General features: G+C 38.2%; 1 protein-coding gene across 4 annotated transcripts in view; it reads left to right on the top strand.

Moving 5' to 3' along the window:
- LOC139963795 (gamma-aminobutyric acid type B receptor subunit 1-like) overlaps positions 1-20,068 on the top strand; it is a 144,274-nt gene that overhangs the window by 100,400 nt on the left and 23,806 nt on the right. For all 4 annotated transcript variants that reach the window (XM_071964953.1, XM_071964952.1, XM_071964954.1 and 1 more), the window contains one exon: positions 15,824-16,015. In XM_071964953.1, the coding sequence (XP_071821054.1) occupies positions 15,824-16,015 (192 nt within the window). The remainder of the gene's footprint in view (positions 1-15,823; positions 16,016-20,068) is intronic.

Below are 20,068 nucleotides of genomic sequence, written 5' to 3' on the forward strand. Positions count from 1 at the left end.
CACTAACATATATAGGTCTACACTGTGAAGAGACCACACTATCATCAGTTTATCCTTCAAGGAGCATTTCCAGAGATTTTGCATATTTTTAAATAAGAATATCTTGAAAACTACATCCTGTAAGCGTATACTAATAAATATCATTGTGATGAGACCTACATGGATCATTTAAAAAGCTTTTCAGCATAAATAATCCATTTTGTTTTTAATATCCATTTTTTTTTCGGTCTTCTTTTTTTTTGGAAAACCGGAATAGCTGCATAGAAACATTACTAGGACTGAATTTTCTTAATTTTTTTCCCTTAGAATATGATATATCAATAATATTACTGCCTAAAGACATCCTATAAGTGTAAACTAATGAATAGTAATGCGATGAGGCCTAGATAGATAATTTATAAAGCTTTTCAATATAAACATCCACTTTTATATATCAAAATTCTTATTTTTAGGGTCTTATGCAAATGTAGTCTGACTGGGAAGGGGGGTAGGGGAGGGAAAGTTCTGTAGGGGGGTTTTGGAAGGGGAGGAGGGTTCATAGTATAGCATGCGGTTAGGATGCCCATCCTACACGTAGCTGTAGGGATCAACAGTTTGATATTATAATTAGCCAGCTTCTTTTAAACAGATTTAGAATTGTTGTATAGTAGTCATATGTGTGGATCATTGTATGAGATTTTTAGTACTTTCATGAGTTAATGCTTTAAAATTGCCAGAGATAATCTCTGCACTTTTGTTGACTTTTTTGTCGCCAAGGAAAACACTAAGTTGTGATATTTGACTGACAATTTAATTGCTATTTAATGTTTTTGCTCGAAAAGGATACTTTAAAGGAGAGTTCCTGATTGTAAATTAATTGACTTTCTCTTAATGATTTGATATCCTACAGTCACAGTGCATTTTTGTGAGGTTTTTATTATTTTGGAATATTTGGTATCGACATGCATCAAAATCACTGCTAACAGCTGCTATAGAAGGTTACACCATTTAAAAGGGAAATTCTGATATTGGACAGCTGTGTTAAACTGATATCAAAGAGAAAATTATTCAACATTGTTAGAGATGCAATTCTGCCATCTTGGTATCTTCTGTTTTAGTTAGAAATATTCAATTTGCTCTGTATATCGATAATTTATTAAAACTATTATAACACACAAAAAAAGACCCCCAAATATCAGTTCCATTGCCCCTGATGCTATACATCATTCATTCTGCTATTGCCAGATCGATAACAAAAATATCACCAAATTTAATTACCCCCCCACTCTCCCTCCCCCACTCCCAAAAAGAAAAAAAAAAAATGCTTACAGTGCAAAATGCTACAAGTGTGAGGATGTAGTTTAGACCTATAAAGATCAGGCACAAGCTTTTTCCGCGAATTCGCAGAATATCCATGATTTCTTTTCTACCTCGAGGACAAAAACTATTATCCTAACACACTGTAGCATACGCAAACTGGTACATATACCGCAATTTTTGCAAAGTTCCATGATATATTTTTACCACAGGCTCATCCCTGAAAGATGCAGAAAAATTCTTTGACAGCAAAATCTGCAACTTCAGCCACCTGAAAGGTTAAAATTAACACTTTGGGTTCTCTTTCCATGTTCTGAGATGTTTGAGATCTTGCCTTACCATCCAGTGGCCCCCAAAATCTAGTTGACCTATTCTTGCCCCAGGGAGTACCCCCGATTTCACCCATGTTTGACCTATTGAAATACACTCCCTGACAGCTACAGTAGGAGTTTGAACCGTAGGAAAAAAGAAACTTAAGATAAATTGACACACTTTGAACTGTGTAAACCGATCCCTCTCCTCCTCACTTCAAGTGATTGTCGTTAGTAGTTTGTACGCTACAGCCATGTTGATAAAATTTCTTTCCCACGGAAGGAATAGTATGTATATTCCATAGCTGAAATTGATTCCTTAGCTGGAAGGTCACACGAACGGCATAAAAGTCTTTAATACAAGTAACAAAAACACAGTAGTATGTAGCTTCAACCCAGATATGATTGAGTTCGCTTTACAATCTTTGCCATTTCATCTTTTTTCGTCTATTGTTAAATGTCCTTTGTAGTGCATATATCATCACTAAATTGTCGTTTGTGGTTAATTTTTTGCCTGATTGACTAGGCTAATATTCGTAAATGTTCTGACTGTGTTCAAAAAGTGTTAATATACAACTTGGTATGTGGTTAACAATGTGGCAGATTTGTAGAGTAATTTGAATAAGGTTGTCACGTAGTCATGGAAAAGCCCTGGAAATTTCCAAGTCAAATTTCTTTCACGGGCCTGGAATAGTCATGAGAGGACATAAAGAGGTCAAAAGTCATGGAAAAACGATGATTTCTCAATACGCTGTTTGTATTGCCTATGATTTAAAGCAAAAGCACACATTTTTTATGAAAGAAGTCATGGAATTACGTTCTCAAGATAGCTTGGGATATTTTCTCTGTGTAGCCGTGCTAAATTTCGATATTGTGTCGATATGGGTAATTACTTTCTGGAGCTTCAAATAATTATTTGTGACATTTTTTATACACAATGAAGCACGCAGCCTCGGTTTACTTTTACCACAAAATACGACCTTTGAGATTTACATAAAGATTGGAATTATGATGTCGTCTTTATCGCCTGTCTGCCGTCGAAAAGGGGAAGGAAACAAAATTCTAGGAAACTTTCGTGACTTTGGTGCCAAAAAAAAATTTGTGAAAAAAGTCCCGTTCGTATAATTAAAAGAGATATGAGTAACGAACATTCGATACTGTGCACAGCATTCCGGAATGTAAAGTTGATTTTGGCTTTTGACGTCGAAATGTGGTATATTTTTCCAATCACGGCCGTGACTGGATCTGTTATCTGCCGCTCAGAGTGTAGTTTGACCTACCGGAATACTCCTCGACGATATCAAGGTTATTACACTGGAAAGAAAAACGATTTTTCGCCCGATTCAAATTTCCTCATTTGCATCACGGCAGCTGTTTGTGACAGTTTAGTTTCCCGTCATTCAAGGTTAAGAGGCAACTTGTTTCTGGAGAAACAATCTTTCTTTTTTTCCTTTAATTCCCCCCCCCCCCCTCTATGAAATAGTTTTTTTCTTCTGCCTTGCCATTTGTTCGTAGCATGGGGGTGACTAGATGTACAAGAATCACCGCCTCAGGATGTGCAAGCCAGCAAAGACACAGATGGCTAATGAGTTCATTAGTTTACTTAGTTTGTTTTTTTATAGTTTTTCTCGTCTAGTGTCTGACCACACGTTCCGACAGAGCTTTTCTTCCTCGTATGAAGATCCAACGATGGCTTGCCATAAGCTGGTAAAATTTGTTTTATGAAGCTGGAGTTTGTTTTCACACGTAATATAAACTAGAAACCATGCACATATGTACCTATATCAGGTTTTGTGTTAAGATTGGTAAATTTGTTTTATGAAACTGGAGTTTTGTTTTATACGTATATAAAAAAAGAAACCATACACATATGTACCTACATCAGGTTTTGTGTTTAGATTGGTAAATTTGTTTTTATGAAACTGGAGTTTGTTTCACACGTATATAAACAAGAAACCATACACATATGTACCTATATCAGGTTTTGTGTTTAGATTGGTAAATTTGTTTTTATGAATCTGGAGTTTGTTTCACACATATATAAAAAAGAACCCATACACATATATACCTACATCAGGTTTTGTGTTTAGATTGGTAAATTTGTTTTTATGAAACTGGAGTTTGTTTCAAACGTATATAAACAAGAAACCATACACATATATACCTATATTAGGTTTTGTGTTTAGATTGGTAAATTTGTTTATGAAACTGGAATTTGTTTTATACGTATATAAAAAAAGAAACCATACACATATGTACCTACATCAGGTTTTGTGTTTAGATTGGTAAATTTGTTTTTATGAAACTGGAGTTTGTTTCACACGTATATAAACAAGAAACCATACACATATGTACCTATATCAGGTTTTGTGTTTAGATTGGTAATTTGTTTTTATGAATCTGGAGTTTGTTTCACACATATATAAAAAAGAACCCATACACATATATACCTACATCAGGTTTTGTGTTTAGATTGGTAAATTTGTTTTTATGAAACTGGAGTTTGTTTCAAACGTATATAAACAAGAAACCATACACATATATACCTATATCAGGATTTGTGTTTGGATTGTTAAATTTGTTTTATGAATCTGGAGTTTGTTTCACACGTATATAAACAAGAAACCATACACATACTGTATGTACCTACATCAGGTTTTGTGTTTAGATTGGTAAATTTGTTTTTATGAAACTGGAGTTTGTTTCACACGTATATAAACAAGAAACCATACACATATATACCTATATCAGGTTTTGTGTTTAGATTGGTAAATTTGTGTTATGAAACTGGAGTTTGTTTCAAACGTATATAAACAAGAAACCATACACATACATACCTATATCAGGTTTTGTGTTCAGATTGACATATATTATTCTCTTTGAGTCACGCAATATTGATGACAAAATATGCTTGAAACTTGTCAAATATTGATCTCTCATATCCATTTCAAAATAATTGTCCCTCGCCACTTCGATATATTTTTCTTCTGATGTAATAAATCCTCCGTCAAATTTGGAGGAAATACTTTTGCAGTGTTGTCATTATAGCTACGGCTAGGAGAGCATAAAAAAAACTGTTCTTTTGGAAATGCTTCCAAAGTTGGTTTGCTGGGGAAAAAAACCTAATTTGTCCCAAATATGTTTAAACAACCATTGAAACTAATCATTTCCCTATATCGGAGCAAAGTTCAGCAATTTTGGAGCAATTTTCAAGACATTCGATGGAGCTGATCAAAGGATGAAAGCAATTTCCCGAAAGCATAATTTCAAATGAATATAATTCATAGTTGTACTGCAATCTAGCTTCTATGACAGAAAACATACAGCAGTAATTCCTTTATGTCTCTAGCACGGTGTCAAACTCACATTGAGCTTTGTGTTAAATTTGTAAGGTAATGTTATGTTATGTTACATTGTGTAAAAATGGATCAGACCCCAACATCTAGCCCCTGCGATGGACAATAGGACAGTGGTTAGATATACCAACCACACATTAAGATAAACGCACAGGGCTTCAAAATTAATTAAGAAAATAGGTCATGCCTGCCCTACTTCAACCCTCCTTCCTTCCCCCTAAAAGCAAGTCTTCTTATATGGCCATTTTACTCTATGAAGACCGGAAAAATGCAACCTAACGGTAAAATTCTAAATGCTGTACACTCTTTCGTTTTGAGCTAATCAAAGCTTATATTCAGTTTGAGGTAAAGTCTTAAGATAAAATTCAGTCTAATCATGCGTCTGGTCTTTGTTAGATAATATTTTATTAAAGAATAATTGTAAGGGGGAAGATCTTCAAGCAGCATGGCAGTCTTTATACATTCGTATAAGCACCATGCAGCTTAACCTTGAGTCAGGTGTACTTTTGTCCTGTTAGGATATGCAGGCTTCATGCTTCAACATCCCTTGAGATGGAAAAGTATTGATTGGACTCGGTTTGGATTACCACGCAGATGTGTTAGTCAAGGAGTTTAAAATTACTTTTTCATTTTGTTAAAGTTTAGAGAAGAAACTGTACACTTATAGGAATAGTTTCTTCAACTTCGTATATGCTTGGAAAAACATCATTCTCTCTGATCAGAACAATATGATGAAAGATGTATCACTGCTCCTTCTGCATTTCATCAAACTGGCATGTGATTGGTGTTGGAGTGTATCTTATAACACTCTTTATAGTTCCTTGTCGCCAGCATAGGGCAGGGTACGTTGGTAGGGTAGGTGCGGTAGGGTAGATGGGGTAGGTAGGATAGGTAGGTGGGGTAGCTGGGGTAGGTAGGTTAGGTGGGTAGGGTAGGGTAGGTTAGGCAGATAGGTGGGTAGGTAGGTTAGGTGGTGGGTGGGTGGTTAGTGTAGGTGGGGTAGCCGAGGTAGGGTAGGTAGGGTGGGTAGGGTACATAAGTGTAAGGGAGGTCAGGTAGATAGGTGGGTTGGGTCGGGTAGGTAGGTAGGTTAGGTGGTGGGTGGAAAGGGTAGGTGGGGTAAGGTAAGTGGGGTAGGCTGGGAGGGGTAGGTAGGTTAGGTGGTGGCTAGGGTAGGGTGGGTAGTTGGGGTAGGTAGGGTGGTTTAGGTAGGGTAGGTAGGTAGGTGGACAGGTAGGTTAGGGGATGGGTAATGTGGGGTAGGAGAGGTAGGTTAGGTAGGTACGTAAGGGTAGGGTGGGTAAGAAGGTTGGTAGGTAGGTTAGGGGGTGGATAGGGTGGGTTAGGAGAGGTAGGTAGGGTAGGTAAGGTTACGTAGGTAGGTTAGGTAGGTAGGCAGGTTAGGTAGATATGTGGGTAGGTAGGTTAGGTGGGGTAGGTAGGTTATGTAGGTAAGTTAGGTAGATTAGGCAGGTAGGTTAGGTGGTGGGTAGGGTGGGTCGTTAGGGTAGGTAAGTGGGTTGGTTGGTGGGTAAGCCTGGTGGTGGGTAAGTAGGGTAGCTGGGTAGATAGGTGGGTTGGTAGGTAGGTTAGGTGGTGGGGGTGGGTAGGTTAGGTGGGGTAGAAGGGTAGGTAGGTAAGGCTAGGTAGGTAAGGCTAGTGTAGGTAGGTAGGTTAGGGGTGGGTAGGGTGGGGTAGGAAAGGTAGGTAGGTAAGGGTAGGTAGGTAGGTAAGGGTAGGTAGGTAGGTAAGGGTAGGTAGGTAGTTTAGGTAGGTAGGTTAGGGGGTGGGTAGGGTGGGGTAGGTAAGGGTAGGTAGATAGGTAGGGTAGGTAGGTAAGGTTAGATAGTTAGGTCGGTAAGGTTAGGTAGGTAGGTTAGGTAAGGTTAGGTAGGTAGGTGAGGGGGTTGGTAGGGTGGGGTAGGTAGGTAGGAAGGTAAGGGTAGGTAAGGTAGGTAGGTAAGGTTAGGTAGGTAGGTAGGTTAGGTAGGTAGGTAAGGTTTGGTAGGTAGGAAGGTAAGTGTAGGTAGGTAGGTAGGGTAGGTAGGTAGGTAGGTAAGGCTAGGTAGGTAGGTTAGTAGGGTAGGTAGGTAAGGTTAGGTAGTTATGTAGGTTAGGGGTGGTTAGGGTGGTAGAGGTAGGTAAGGGTAGGTAGGAAGCGTAGGTAGGTTAGGTAGGTTGGCAGGTTAGGTAGATAGGTGGGTAGGTAGGTTCGGTGTGGTCGGTAGGTTATGTAGTTAAGTTAGGTAGATTAGGCAGGTAGGAGAGGTAGGTAGGTAAGGGTAGGTGGATATGTAGGTAGGTAGGTAATGGTAGGTAGGTAAGGTTAGGTAGGTTAGGTAGGTAAGTAAGGGTAGGTAGGTAGGTTAGGTGGTGGGTAGGGTGGGGAAGGTAGGTAAGGGTAGGTATGTAGGGTAGGTAGGTAAGGTTAGGTAGGAAGGTAAGGTTAGGTAGGTAGGAAGGTTAGGTAGGTAGGTAAGGCTAGGTAGGGTAGGTAGGTAGGCAGGTTAGGTAGATAGGTGGGTAGGTACTATAGGTAGGTTAGGTTGTGAGTGGGCAGGTAGGGTAGGTAGGTGGGATAGGAGGGGTAGGTAGGTTATGTAGGTAGGTTAGGCAGGTAGGTTAGGTGGTGGGTGGGTAGGGTAGGTAAGTTAGGTAGGTAAGGTTAGGTAGGTAGGTTAGGTAGGCAGGAAGGTTAGGTAGATAGGTGGGTTAGGTAGGTAGGTAGGCTAAGTGGTGGGTGGGTAGGGTAGGTAGATGGGGTAGGTAGGTTAGGTAGGTAGGTTAGGTAGTGGGTGTTGTAGGGTAAGGTTGGTAGCTGGGGTAGGTAGGGTGGGTTAGGTAGGATGGGTGGGTAGGTTGGTAGGTAAGGTGGTGGGTGGGTAAGGTTGGTTAGGTAAGGGAAGCTGGGGTGGTAGGTAAGGTGGTGGGTGGGGTAGGGTAGGTAGGTTAGGTAGGGTAGCTGGGGTGGTAGAGTAGGTTAGGTAGGCAGGTAGGTAAGGTAAGGTAGGGTTAGGTAGGTAGGTAGGTTAGTTAAGGTAGATAGGTTAGGTGGTAGGCATGTTAGTTAGATAGGTGGGTAGGTAGGAAGGGTAGGTAAGTTATGTAGGTAGATTAGGTTGTGGGTGTGGTAGGATAGGGTTGATAGTTGGGGTAGATAGGGTGGGTTAGGTACGGTGGGTAGGTTGGTAGGTTAGGGGGTGGATAGGGTGGGGTAGGTAGGTAATGTTAGGTAGGTAGGTTAGGTTATTTAGGTAGGTAGGTTAGGGGGTGGGTGGGGTAGGACAGGAGAGGTAGGTAGATAGGTAGGTTAGGTAGGTAGGTTAGGTGGGTAGGTAGATAGGTGGGTATGTAGGTAGGCTAGGTGGTGGGTGGTGGGTAGAGTAGGTAAGTGGGGTAGGTAGGTTATGTAGGTAGGTAGGTTAGGGAGGTAGGTTAGGTTGTGGGTGTTGCAGGGTATGGTGTGTAACTGGGATAGTTAGGGTGGGTTAGGTAGGGTGGGTTGGTAGGTGGGTAGGTAGGTAGGTAAGGTGGCTGGTGGGTAGGGTAGGTTGTGTAGCTGGGGTGGTAGGGTAGGGTAGGTAGGTTAGGAAGGTAGGTAAGGTTAGGTAGGTAGGTAGATAGGTGAGGTTGTAGGCAGGTTAGTTAGATAGTGGGTAGGTAGGAAGGGTAGGTGATGGGTTGGTAGGGTAGGTAGGAAGGGTAGGTAAGTTATGTAGGAAGGTTAGGTTGTGGGTGTGGTAGGGTAGGGTTGGTAGTTGGGGTAGATAGGGTGGGTTAGGTAGGGTGGGTAGGTAGGTTAGGTTGTGGGTAGGTAGGGTAGGTGGGGTAGATAAGTATGTTAGGTAGGTTAGTTAGGTAGGTAAGGTAGGGTAGGTAGGTATGGCAGGTTAGGTAGATAGGTGGGTAGGTAGGTCAGGTGGTGGGTGGGTAGTGTAGGTGGGGTATGTAGTGTGGGTAGGTTGGGTAGGAAGGTAGGTTAGGCAAGGTAGGTAGATAGGTTAGGTAGGTTAGTTTGGTTAGGTGGCGGGTGGGTAGGCGGGGTAGGGTAGGTGGGGTAGGGTAGGAGGGGTAGGTGGTGGGTGTAGGCAGGGTAGGAAGGCAGGTTAGGTGGTGGGTGGGTGGGTAGGTTAGGGTAAGTAGGTTAGGTGGTGGGTGGGTGGGTAGGGATTAGGTAGGTAGGGTAGGTGGGTGGGATACGGTAGGTGGGGTAGGCATGGTAGGGTAGGTACGTTTTATGAATTCTAATAACTCGACCAAGGTGTATGGTCTTTGAAACTTCATATTAACAAACAGAGCACCCTTTATATTAACATACAGAGCATACAGAGCATATTAACAAACAGAGCAAACAGAGCACCCAGAGCACAAACAGAGCACCACTTTTAATGACCATTTGCCAGTCACAAATGTTAAACACATGATAAACATGTCATTTGAGGCCATAAATCATTAAAAGTCTTATGTTTTCCATGTTGACTTTTGTGTTCATTTTGAAGAAGTGCATGTCTTGCGTTTTATAGACTATATAGTCCAGTCACTTTAACTGATGAACCTCAGCTGTATAAAAGTTTTTTTTTATTATCAAAAATTGGAAGTGCGTATAGATAGTACAACCATTGTTTTAACAGTGTACAACATTTCAAATTAATTTTGTGCTTATAGAATCATTCGTTAATATAAGAAACAACTCGACTGCAGTAATAAATGTCTTTAATGCCAAACTTTCCGTACATTGCAAAGAGGAGGCCAACTGTTAAGAAATGGTTATTGTTTGTATTCATTTATTTAATATATGCAATGCATTACAACTAAACTGAACTCTATGTATTTTACACATGAATTGTATGTTATATCTAAGTATATAGCCTGTCATGGCAAGTCATAAACTTGTTATATTTTACACGCAACAAAAAACAACAAAACAAACGCCATTAAAACAAAAGAAACATTATTATCAAATCAGGTATTCAATGAATGTTTTCTTCAGGGTTCTATTTTTTACTTGAACCGGCTGCAGGCGCTTTCAATCGTTTCCCCGAAATGTCTCATGCTGAGACAAAAAGCTACCAATTTGCTGTTCTTCTTCTTCTTGTGAACTGAAAGAACATAAAGAAACAGGTAATGAAAACGTGATCGCTCCATAGGTTAACACACATGTTGCAAAGTTCAGTGCAGAACAAAATATTTAGCAATGGTAGCTACCAACCTCGAGGGCAAAATCTATAAAAAAAAATATATATATATAAAAAAAGTGTTCTCCCTAATTAGTTATCTGTGAGGCTTAAACAATGAAAGCACTCAGGGATGAAAAGGTGTGGATAAGAGAACTTGCCCTGCAATTTAAAGAAAACTGGTTGACTGAAAATTAATTTGTCTCATCACTGGAATAAGTTCGTAGGACTATGACTGTAACATCACACAGACGATGACAACAGTGTTGTACTCTTTTTTTTTTGGGACAACTTTTTTATTATTTGAGTACACTGACCCTTTAAATATCTGAGGATCATCAATTGCAGTGACTGAATACAAAGCCTATCATAAAGATCATAAGGTCAGTTCCTCAGATGCAACACAAGAACACACTACAAAAAATCGTCATAGAAATATCACCTTGTACCCGTTTTGTGAGCAATTGGTGTTTTTATTTTTAAATAAATATATGGGGAAAATTCTCCATTTTATTAATTTGCATGAATTAGCACTGTTACTGAAGTATAATGTCAATATTTTAACTTGCCTTACAATGATACGCAGAATTCATTCTCAATGGTTCACAACTTTTAACCAGCCAAATAAGTTCATACATGAATTGCCAGAAAGCTGCCGGTATCCTGCTAGATATGCTAGAAAGAGTAAAACCGGTCACTTGCAATAATACCACACCAATGTTACAGCATCATAATCACTGGGAGATATTTAATTGGTTGAATAATTTCAATGTCCCTGAAATTCTAAGAACAATTAAAAAGATTTTTCTAACCATTTTGTAGTATGTTAAACCTTTGAAGATATATTTTGATGAGTTTTTTCAATGTTATATAAAGATTGAGCAAAACTGGTTTTAATATATGTTAGCACCAACAAAATATAATAGCACCTCTTCTTCTACCCTAATAAAGCCTGCCCCCCCCCCCCCGATTTTTTGCTCACAAGGAGATACTATCAGTTTTCCAATTACGTCCTCGGGAAATTCCACTCACGATATTGGATCACAGGTTTTGCTAAAAGAGATTAATATTTCTCCTGGAGATAATGGATGGCCATTTTTGACGGACGCATTAAATATGCAAGATAAATATTTCGACATAAATCTTTGAATATTAATATCAGCTTATATAGTATAGCTAATGCACCCTGACCGGATAAGAGTGTCATTCACCCTTGCATATCCGGCAGAAAAGTGCAAGCACACCATTTTGAATGAGTACTCTAAAAATCATGTGTTGCCATCGGATACAACGACCGTGAGAAAGTTTGCTCAAGATTGATCGAGAAACCTTCTCTACATTTACACATTTTGACTAATGATCTGTGAGATTATTCTTCGAGCCTCAGTTATTTTCTTTCCCTGAATTATCGTTGTCCTTAGCTGCGTAGGAGAATCATATGAAACGTTAATAGATTTCTAGTTTCTCTCGATCTGTTTAGACATGATCAGTCCATTTGATGGTTTTGTGAACCTCACAAATTTATGCACTTTGCTGTCGGGAGGAGGAAGTGAATGCAACTGATTTTGCGAGGGGATTAAAATTTTCTTGAACGGATCTTCACGGCTGCTTATAATCGCCCGAAATATACCAATTTGACACATGTCTATAGTTCCTCTTTCAGATTTGTTTCTTTGTAAGAAACAAATGGACAGACGAACATTCAAAAAGCAATGCTTATGAATCTCCTGCAAAGGTATTAACGTTATTAACCGAAGACAATTAAAGAACTGCAGATGATTAAGCACCTGAATCATACCATATATGTATATTACGACCTCTCTTACCGGTTTCGAACCTCTGGACATACAATCAGCGTCCATAGCCTAGTTGGTTAGGGTGTCCGCATATAAAGCAGGAAGCCCGGGTTCGAATCTCAGTGGAGGCTGGAAGTTTTTTCACTGTTCTGGATTATATCAAACTGACTATAATTTCAATAAATATATATATATATATGTATATATATATATATAAATATATGTATATATATATACATATACATGTATATATATATATATATGAATAAAATCCTCAAAACTTTATTTTGCAGAGGTAATATGAGACCAATAAGTTTCAAATTTTGGGGGTTGGGGGAAGTGGGGAGGGTGGATGTGTACATAAATTGCACTCCGGATATTTACTATATCACTGACTCAATGAACTGTTCAGATCCATAAGAGTGTAATGCATAATTTACCCTATCTAGTTATATAAAATTGAAATGTCATTATTTAGTTTTATTTCATATCTCCCACCAACAAAAAGGAGAAGAGAGAAATACTTGATATTTTTTTTTCCTTTTCATTAGGGAATTAGATTTGATGAGTTTTATTTTCCTCGATGGAATACCGCCATAGATCCAACGTCTTTTTTTTACGGCCGTGTTTATTTCCAATCATCAGTTCACTGGCCTTTTTCTTCATCATTTTATCATTAACCTGATTAGCTGTTTCTAATTAGGATCTCTGATTGCTTTCGCACTCGCATTCTCACCGTAAGTATATCCAAGAACTTGTCACCAACGCCGGCGCGAAGCTTGCGTGCCTAATTTCCATCCTGTGGTTTAATGTTACTATTAAGCATCTCGCGTTCCTTCATTCTAGTCTAAATAGTCTGGAATATGTGACAGAGATAGTCTTAACGATACGATAACAGCTCTCGTGCGTGTTTACAGAGAATCTTCAGAGTGAATCTGATTGGTCTCTGCAAGGCGGATACTTTTGATACGCTTTCGTTTAAAGCCAATTGGAACCTCTTATTACACGGTTAAGTAGGAGTTTAATGGTTTTATTCCCCAGAATTAAGCAGCCCGACTCATCTTTTTCCAAACAACAGAGAATTGAATGAGGAAACTGATATCGAGAAGTGATATTAATTTTTCTTTTTTTAAAGAATGAAAAACAATTAAAACCAGGGCAAGGGAAGGGGAGGATAATTAAACCCCACACTGGCTTCACGGGCCATACTTGCGCTGTTATTACCTGCATTCTCCCCCCTCCCCACTTCACACCAAATGTGGCTCTCAAAATGATGTCTGAATTCCCTCCCCCCCCCCCCACCCACATTCAAACGATGCCACTGAGTGTGCATATCATTCATCTTTAATGTCACAACGTACAACTTAACTCTCAAGATTAGTCCCAGATTATATTACAACCTTGCTGGTCACAACTACACAGAAAAACCGGGTATTGCAGTTGCATCACCCATCATTAGTTGGCCATTTTCACCATGTTGGCTTTTAAATATGCATACATGTAGGTAATCAACGTAACAACATAAGGAAAATAGACATGTAAAAACTTATTTTTTGATCTCTAGATGTTGACTGGATATATCTCGGCAATTTTCTCTATATACTAATAAAGATCACTTTTTTAATAGTACAATACACGAGCCTTGTGTGTTTTCTTTTCCGTTCATTTCCGTTTTCTGTTTTAAACACGAACGTTGTACTTTTCTGCTAAAAAGTAGACTTTTGTCACCTGTGTTTTGCACCCGAAGAATAAAAGTCTTTCCACGCTGGGTAAATGTTCGACTTAATTTGTCGTAAGAGCCCGGAACAATGTTGAAACAGGTGACAGCGCTCGGGGCCGGTCAACTTTGAGAAATGATGGAAATGGTATGGTGGCTCTCACAGATGGATGCTCCCTATTTCTTACACGAGATTGGAGAAACAGTGAGAAAAGATGAGAGTCCAGCTAACTGCGTATAATCCATAAACACGTAATAAAATATCCGCAGCAGGAACAGACTTGCTAGAAAAGTACATTTTGACACCAAATTTTTTCACGAAGTGTCAAAGGAACGAATCACATTTAAATAAAACCTGAAGGCTTTTTTAGCGTCCTTGTTAGAGACAAAATTGACAAGTTGTTTTATAGTAAGGAACTTTTTCCAAAGTTTTATAAAGACTTTGTGATGTAGAATTGCAAGCTGTTAAAATATTGTAGATGTGCAAAAAGAAGAGGTATGTTTAATGTTTTGTGTGAAGAGTATTATCAGAGTATTATTTCAGATATCATTAAAGATTTTGTATAATTTTCTTACTTCATTTTTCATATCTTTTCCTTGTAACAGCACCCCCCCCCCACCCCCTCGCCTCTTTTATGTTATTTTTGTTTCTGTTATATCAGTCGATATTCGTATTACGTCTAATCCAGTTAGGCTAAGAAAAAGCAGTTATCTTGCATCCTGAAGCTCTTGTCATACTTGTCGTAGTCTTGGGGGACTGCTTAGCAGCTAAACCTGAAGTAATCATATATGTAACCGGTATTTACCATATCCTACCCTAGGCCCATCAACATCATCTTTATCAAAGCTGCCTACCCTTTCCCCCTCTGCGTACATCTTATCTCAGTACATATATATTTATATATATATATATATAAATACATACATATATTAATATATATATATATATATATATGGATGGCGTGTCAGCTGCTATGCCTACAGGAAGTTATGCATAATCAAACTGCGTTCACTTTAGGGGGAAAGAACACGTTTTGAAGGTGGCTTTGGGAATATCTTCTGTATAATTTTACCCTGGAATTATTCTAGGCATGTTTGCCAGATAGAAAAAGCAATTTGATATTCAGCACATAAAAAAACAAAAAAAGACAAAAAACAACCACAAGGGAAAATAATGTTTAAGGAATTCAAAAGTATTTTTCATATATTAATGCAGATGTTATGAATTGATGAAATTGAACTTGACAAGATATGAAACCTAGAGGGTTTGCTTGAGTCACATTGCATGGGGACAGTTTCTATTGTAGCTATGGCAACAGGATAGCTGCGTGGGCTACTCTTTTTTTAAAGGTATGGTGCAATGTAAATATAGTCTGTTCTAAATGGTGCATTATTGTTTTAAACTCTGCACTATAAGGTTGCCATGACTATATTCTGAATAGGACGGGCTGAAAAGAGAAAGAACTTTTAATTAAAAAAATTGTACTCCTAAAATACAGAGGTATGTATTATAGTCAGATGCTCTTAGTAAGAGAGCGCAGGAGAGCCACCAACATCACGTCAAGTAGTTTTAAGTTTCCCGAAATGGAAAACTACGGAGCCACTCTCACCGACCTTGCAAAATTGTGAGGGGGACTGTGGAGTGCAAAGTTGGCAATGACTGCAATGCAGATTGCAAAGTCAGTAATGAATATTACGGTTAGATTCGTCCAACAAGGCAACATACAGAAACGTTGTACTCAAAGCCGAAGCCAAAGTGAATTAATCATGTCACACATCCCGAGTCTATGCATGCTTAGTTCTTCAATACCGCCCTCATTAACCTTTCAGGAAGCATTTGATACTGTAGTTTTGATTACTCTGTCTCTCTCTTAATTCTCTGGATATAAACTAACAAACCCAAGAGTGACATCAATATTTTAATGCATTTAGGAGGGTTGTAGTATGTATGCTTAGGTTGGGGGGGGGGAGGGGGGAGGGAGTTGAGACATAACTTTATTGTTAATCATGTATTAATGTTTGCTATTATTATTTATTTATTTTTACAAGAAATTGACGTATATTTAAATCAGTAAATCAATCAGTGTTGATCAAATGTATTTGATAGAGTCTTTTCAAAGTTGCTACAACTCCATTATCGTTCCTTTTGTCTTTAATTTTGTTGCTTTGGCAGGTGTACAATCAAAGTTTCTTTGGACCAAACAGGGTCTGGTTTCTGATAGGTTGGTATCCAGATAACTGGTACGCCGAAAAAGACGACAACATCGACTGTACGCCAGAGCAGCTTAAGGAAGCCTTGGAGGGCCACATAACTACGGAGGGGATGATGTTAAAGCCTGACGATTCACCATCAATATCAGGCATGGTAGGTATAATAACGTTAGTTTCGATTAATCACATTCCAGAGAAAATGTTTTTTGAAATGCATAGTCTGCAATCAGGATATCACAATAAAGCATGAAAAGTTTGTAGCTGAGATATGTGAGCAAGAAATCCATCATTCTATCCGTTGTCTCAAAACAAATTCAAGGCACTATATCAAAAAGGACAAGCTGCAGTAGCTGCAAAATCCCCTGCAGCAAGGCTGCAAAGTTTCTCAAACAGTAGAATGATCTCTGCAGACTGTCAGAGCCTATTATTTAATAATTGCAGAGCACAGCATGGCTGCAGTTGTGCTGCAGCCCCCCATCCCCATCCCCCACCCCAGTATCGGACTTTTCAGACGATGCCTGACAAAGAACGGGCCGAACGGGTACGCAACAGCCTGATGCATTTACGTGCTATAGCCTGATATGTACATGTATCTCATAGTTACCGTAGCGATCAGTTCTACACGAGAAACCCAAAGGCTGGTTCATACAGTAATGCACATTGAATTGTATCTTAATTTGAAGGTCAAAGCGATCTGTGTGTTCAACAATATATTTTCAAGGAATACTTCCAAAAGAGTAATCAATGTTTAAGGCAAACGCTTCTCAGCCCTTACGTAAATTTCTGAGAATCGATTCGTGCTTTGGTGACTGAAAAATTTATGCCTCCGTGCGATCTTGGGGCCCGGATAATTCTACGGGGGGTAGTTTTCTTTTCCAAAACTGTGCTACATGATCTTTGTTTTATTCATGTAGATGTTGTACTTGTAATGATTCCTTTGGGAATGAAATAGAGGAGACTCTCAAGATTTTCATCAAGGAAAAAGGGCCGTAAGAAGGTGGTAATTTCTTGGGAATGATATTTTTAGATAACTATGTTTGCAGGTTCTGTAATACTCAAGTGATTCAGCTACAAGCAGCAAAAAAGAATAAAAAAAACACTGTCCAGTGACACTCTTTCCGTCACTACAGTTAAGTCATTCAAATGTGCGACCACAAATGTCATCTCAAAAAACAATATTTGAAAATGAGATCAAAATATATCTTTAGGGTTTGGTCAGGGCTAAAGGGTTTATCTAAGCTACAAGACTGCAATATCTTTGGTTATATTTTGAAGATCACCTGTTTTAAATTTGTAATATAAAGTTAGTTTCTGTGAACAGAAGAAACCAATATAGTACAATATCTGATCAGTTTGTTTCATAGAGATGGGAAGGTTTGTGAGAGAAGGCAGAAGAATGGTGGCTAGGTTTGGGAGGATAGGGTGACGCGAAATTTAAAGTTAACAGCAAATCAATGCAAATAAAAAAAATCAAATAAAAAAATCAAATCAAATCAAAATCAAAAATAAAATCAAATAAAAATCAAATCAAATAAAATCAAATAAAAAAAATCAAATAAAAAAAAATCAATGCAAATAACAGCAAATCAATGCAATGCAAATAAAAAATAAAATTGCAAATAAAAAAAAAAAATAAAAATTGTTATTTTCGTATCATTTCAGTCATAGTCCTGCATAACATAATTTATTTGTAGTAGTCAGGGATTTCTTCCTGATCATTTGCAAATATAGTCAACCAGATCCAATAAGTATGTTGTTTCTTTGTCAGGGCTGTTAATATGCCCTTCTAACCTGACAAAATCATTTTCTTACTGTAATGAGCAGAATTTGTATCGCAAGGTTGTTGACCTGCAGACGTAGATGCACTTTTTAACTTGTCGCTTGACTGCTATGAGTTTACCACCGGCTATAAAGTTACGTAAATCACAGCCCATAAATTGCTTAAATACCATTCAAGTATTTCAATATTATGTTTCATGATTAGATTAGTTTAAGCGATTACATCTGCACTGCATGCTCGATCAACTCAAATCTATTTTAATAATGTAACTACAAAGATTATTGTAACCATTGCACACTATGTAATTGACCTACAGAAGGCAAGGCAAATTTCCAAGGACTTTTTTATTGTTGGATCTCGGACAGCCGGCTAGATTTTAGTCTTTACTAGTCCAAACAGCAAATTTTGGTTGTAAAAAAATGTAACAAGTAATGAATAATACGTACCCTGTAGATTTGGTGAATATACAACAGGCTTTGAGGCAATGAAACAATCCCTTTTACTAAATTGGGATATTTATCAAAATGCAATCTGAATTTGTTGTAGAAATGTAGTCGTAGATTTTGGTTGTCTCTGATGGCTGGACAACCATTAAAACTTTGCCGTGGTAGGCCTACGTAATGAGTAACATAGTTTGCTGGTAATCTTATTAGGTACTTGCTTACTCACGTTAACAAGACATTGGGACTATTCATCTACAGTAAGCCAGTTTGTTTCAGAATTTGATAAAATCAATAACACCTTGTTTGAAGTTAAGACATCACGGACTGACACAGTACATCCCTTTCTAATAGAAGGCTTTGTAGTTTATACAGTAAAACATTGGGCTTGCTTCAAACAGTTTATGCTTACAATTAAGCCATTAAATAGATTAAAAGTTGATTTTGATCAGTCAGTTGTCACGATGTGCATTTAGAAATACTAAAAACGTGTGTAATTATATACGAGCTATATGGTCGTATGTGTGATGTAAGCATCCCTACACATACTCAACATGTCTTTGTCGTGAACATGGTGCGATTTTGTCAGGAATATTTCTGAAGCAAAGTGTCACATTAAGAGGAATTGGAATGAATTAAGTGCTAGCTGTTAATGCAGTTTTCTGTTAACAGTTGCTAGGGCTTTCAGGAAGATGAAGTATCATAAAGAAAAATAGTTTGTTGAACTGAACCATTGCATGTACTTAATCGTAAGTAACTCCTAAATTTAGCACACTAAGACCGCGCGTATATGTAGACATATTTTTTTATTATTCAATATATGGCAGGGAATTAACAGTTGTTTATCATCCGAGCAACATCAAAGCTTAACAAACGCCTGCATAGCCTGCTATCGATTGACCTGTATAAAGCTGTCCAGTGTGGTGTCTAATTGAACCTGTGTCCAATAAAGCGGGAGAAAACAGGTCACGGAAAAATTGGCTGATTGCAATGGGAGTTAATTTTGAGTTTTGACCTCCAGGGAGAATCTGTTATTAACAGCTTTTTTTCCATTACGGACCCTATGAAATGGTAGATGCTGACAGAGTTCCCATGGATTAAATTTAAAAAAAATCCTTTGGCCTTCTTCTCACAGGTAAAGGTTGTATATTGCATAAAAAAAGGTTCAGTGTCTCTTCGTGCGTAAAATTAAGCCACGGTTATCGATATTGAAGTTAATACATTAGTATCTGCATGATAGTTAGGTCATGGTAACAAGGTGAAGGACAAGCTATTTTTGATTATTGCATTCATAAGTCTAAGCTAACCAAACTGTGGTATGTGGTAAACTAATGTAATTGTGTGTATAGACTAAATATACTCAACGTTGACACTGTGCTCCATCTTCTTAAGAATAGAATAGTATGCATAGTACACACACTTATACAGTATGGCTAACAATTACACAGTCCCCTATCTAAAGGCTAAGTCTTCACAACAGTGACAAAGTGTCCTAGCTTTTAGGGTGCTGATTGCTTTTGGTACACATTATTTTAGCTAACAGCACAGACCCTTTTGATGGGTAGGCTAAGTCTTCACAATAGTGACAAAGTATCCTAGCTTTTTAGGGTGCTGATTGCTTTTGGAACACATTATTTTAGCTAACTGCACAGACCCTTGTCACTGGAAGTGTAGGCTAAATCTTTACAACAGTGACACAGTGTCCTAGCTTTTTAGGGTGCTGATTGCTTTTGGAACACATTATTTTAGCTAACAGCACAGACCCTTTTAACTGGAATGTGTAGGCTAAATCTTTACAACAGTGACACAGTGTCCTAGCTTCTCAGGTAGTTGTGTACTCCCTCCAGTCTTATTGATATTCTTAACCTGTGAACATTATACCTTGATAGATATCGACATTATCCACAGATGGTAAAAAATTAAAAATGGTAGATTTTCTTCAATGCATCAGTCTTTGCCATTGTTGATCACCTGTCTGGCAAATTTT

This window comes from Apostichopus japonicus, chromosome 22, assembly GCF_037975245.1.
Source record: "Apostichopus japonicus isolate 1M-3 chromosome 22, ASM3797524v1, whole genome shotgun sequence".
Taxonomy (NCBI): domain Eukaryota; kingdom Metazoa; phylum Echinodermata; class Holothuroidea; order Aspidochirotida; family Stichopodidae; genus Apostichopus; species Apostichopus japonicus.